At 41.2% G+C, this 1,074-nt stretch overlaps 1 protein-coding gene across 5 annotated transcripts in view; it reads right to left on the bottom strand.

The window, feature by feature from the left end:
* LOC102199563 (transcription initiation factor TFIID subunit 4-like) overlaps positions 1-1,074 on the bottom strand; it is a 13,479-nt gene that overhangs the window by 4,525 nt on the left and 7,880 nt on the right. For all 5 annotated transcript variants that reach the window (XM_005734990.1, XM_005734989.1, XM_005734991.1 and 2 more), the window contains exon 9: positions 220-343. In XM_005734990.1, the coding sequence (XP_005735047.1) occupies positions 220-343 (124 nt within the window). The remainder of the gene's footprint in view (positions 1-219; positions 344-1,074) is intronic.

Genomic DNA, 1,074 nt, shown 5'->3' with positions numbered 1-1,074 from the left:
TCCACTACACTTTTGAATTTCTAAAGCCTAAAAAACACATTTAGGTCTCCTGAAACATTGTGAGGACACACTGAAGCACCCTGACTGTGTACAATTATTAAAAAAACAAAACAACACCCTCACAATGAAATAAACAACTAGAGGAACAAAAATGAGCTGATTGATCAGTTCGGTGTTCACCTCGACGTGGCTCCAAATCTAAATTTTAACAAAGTTTACCTGAGAAGTTTTTTCCCGAGTATCCCACTATGGGCCGAGTGGTGGGTTTCTTAGATATGCAATTTCTGGACTGGACTAATGTCGTCAGGCCAGGTCTCAGAGCCACTCCTCGAGGCTGGAAAACCTGCATTTTAAAAAAAAAAGGTCATCATCATAAATCCAACACTATGATCATAAAAATGACTCCAGCTGTAAGTTTCTATGCCATCTAAATATCTCATACACATTTGTATTAATATAATAAAAAAGGCTCTTAATATCTTAACTATAATTTCAAATGTTGGACAACAACACCTCTGCTTTTTTGTGTGTTTTTGTATAGTAAGATACAACCTGGTTCTCAATTTTTCTAGTAGAACAAGGACAAGGTGTATTTTCATAGTGAGACCTTAGCCGCCACAGGGAAGATAGAGTGGTGATGGCGAAGTCTTTGCAGGGGAACGTTTACACCCTGCTGTGCAGTGGACACTTGCAAGTTTTGTTTTCAGGGGTTTCCAGGTCCAGTTTATGTCGTTCCATGTGTATTTGTATTGTCCGGTGTAGGGATGGGTACCGGTGTCCGGTCCCATGATGGCACCGGTTCTGACATAAACGGTAGTAACCAGACCGAAAAGCAGCGCACATTTCGGTGCTTTATTTTCCTGAGCTGTGATACACTTTAGATTCTAGCCAATCATTTTACGTTTCCGAGGACAGTAGGCGGGTCCAGGTACATAGGTTCTTTTAGAGCTACAGATTAAAAATGCCCAAGGCGAAGCGGTCAAAGTCTGGCTGTACTTCACAGCAAAAGATGCAAACTCAGCAGCAACAAGTGCTTTAAGCTGATACTGTGATACTGTCAAAGGAGGTAACACC

This window comes from Pundamilia nyererei, unplaced genomic scaffold (genome assembly GCF_000239375.1).
Source record: "Pundamilia nyererei isolate P.nyererei 1_Seehausen unplaced genomic scaffold, PunNye1.0 scaffold00061, whole genome shotgun sequence".
NCBI classification, from domain to species: Eukaryota; Metazoa; Chordata; class Actinopteri; order Cichliformes; family Cichlidae; genus Pundamilia; species Pundamilia nyererei.
The sequence above is the reverse complement of the archived record's forward strand: the minus strand, read 5'-3'. Positions and strand labels throughout refer to the sequence as shown.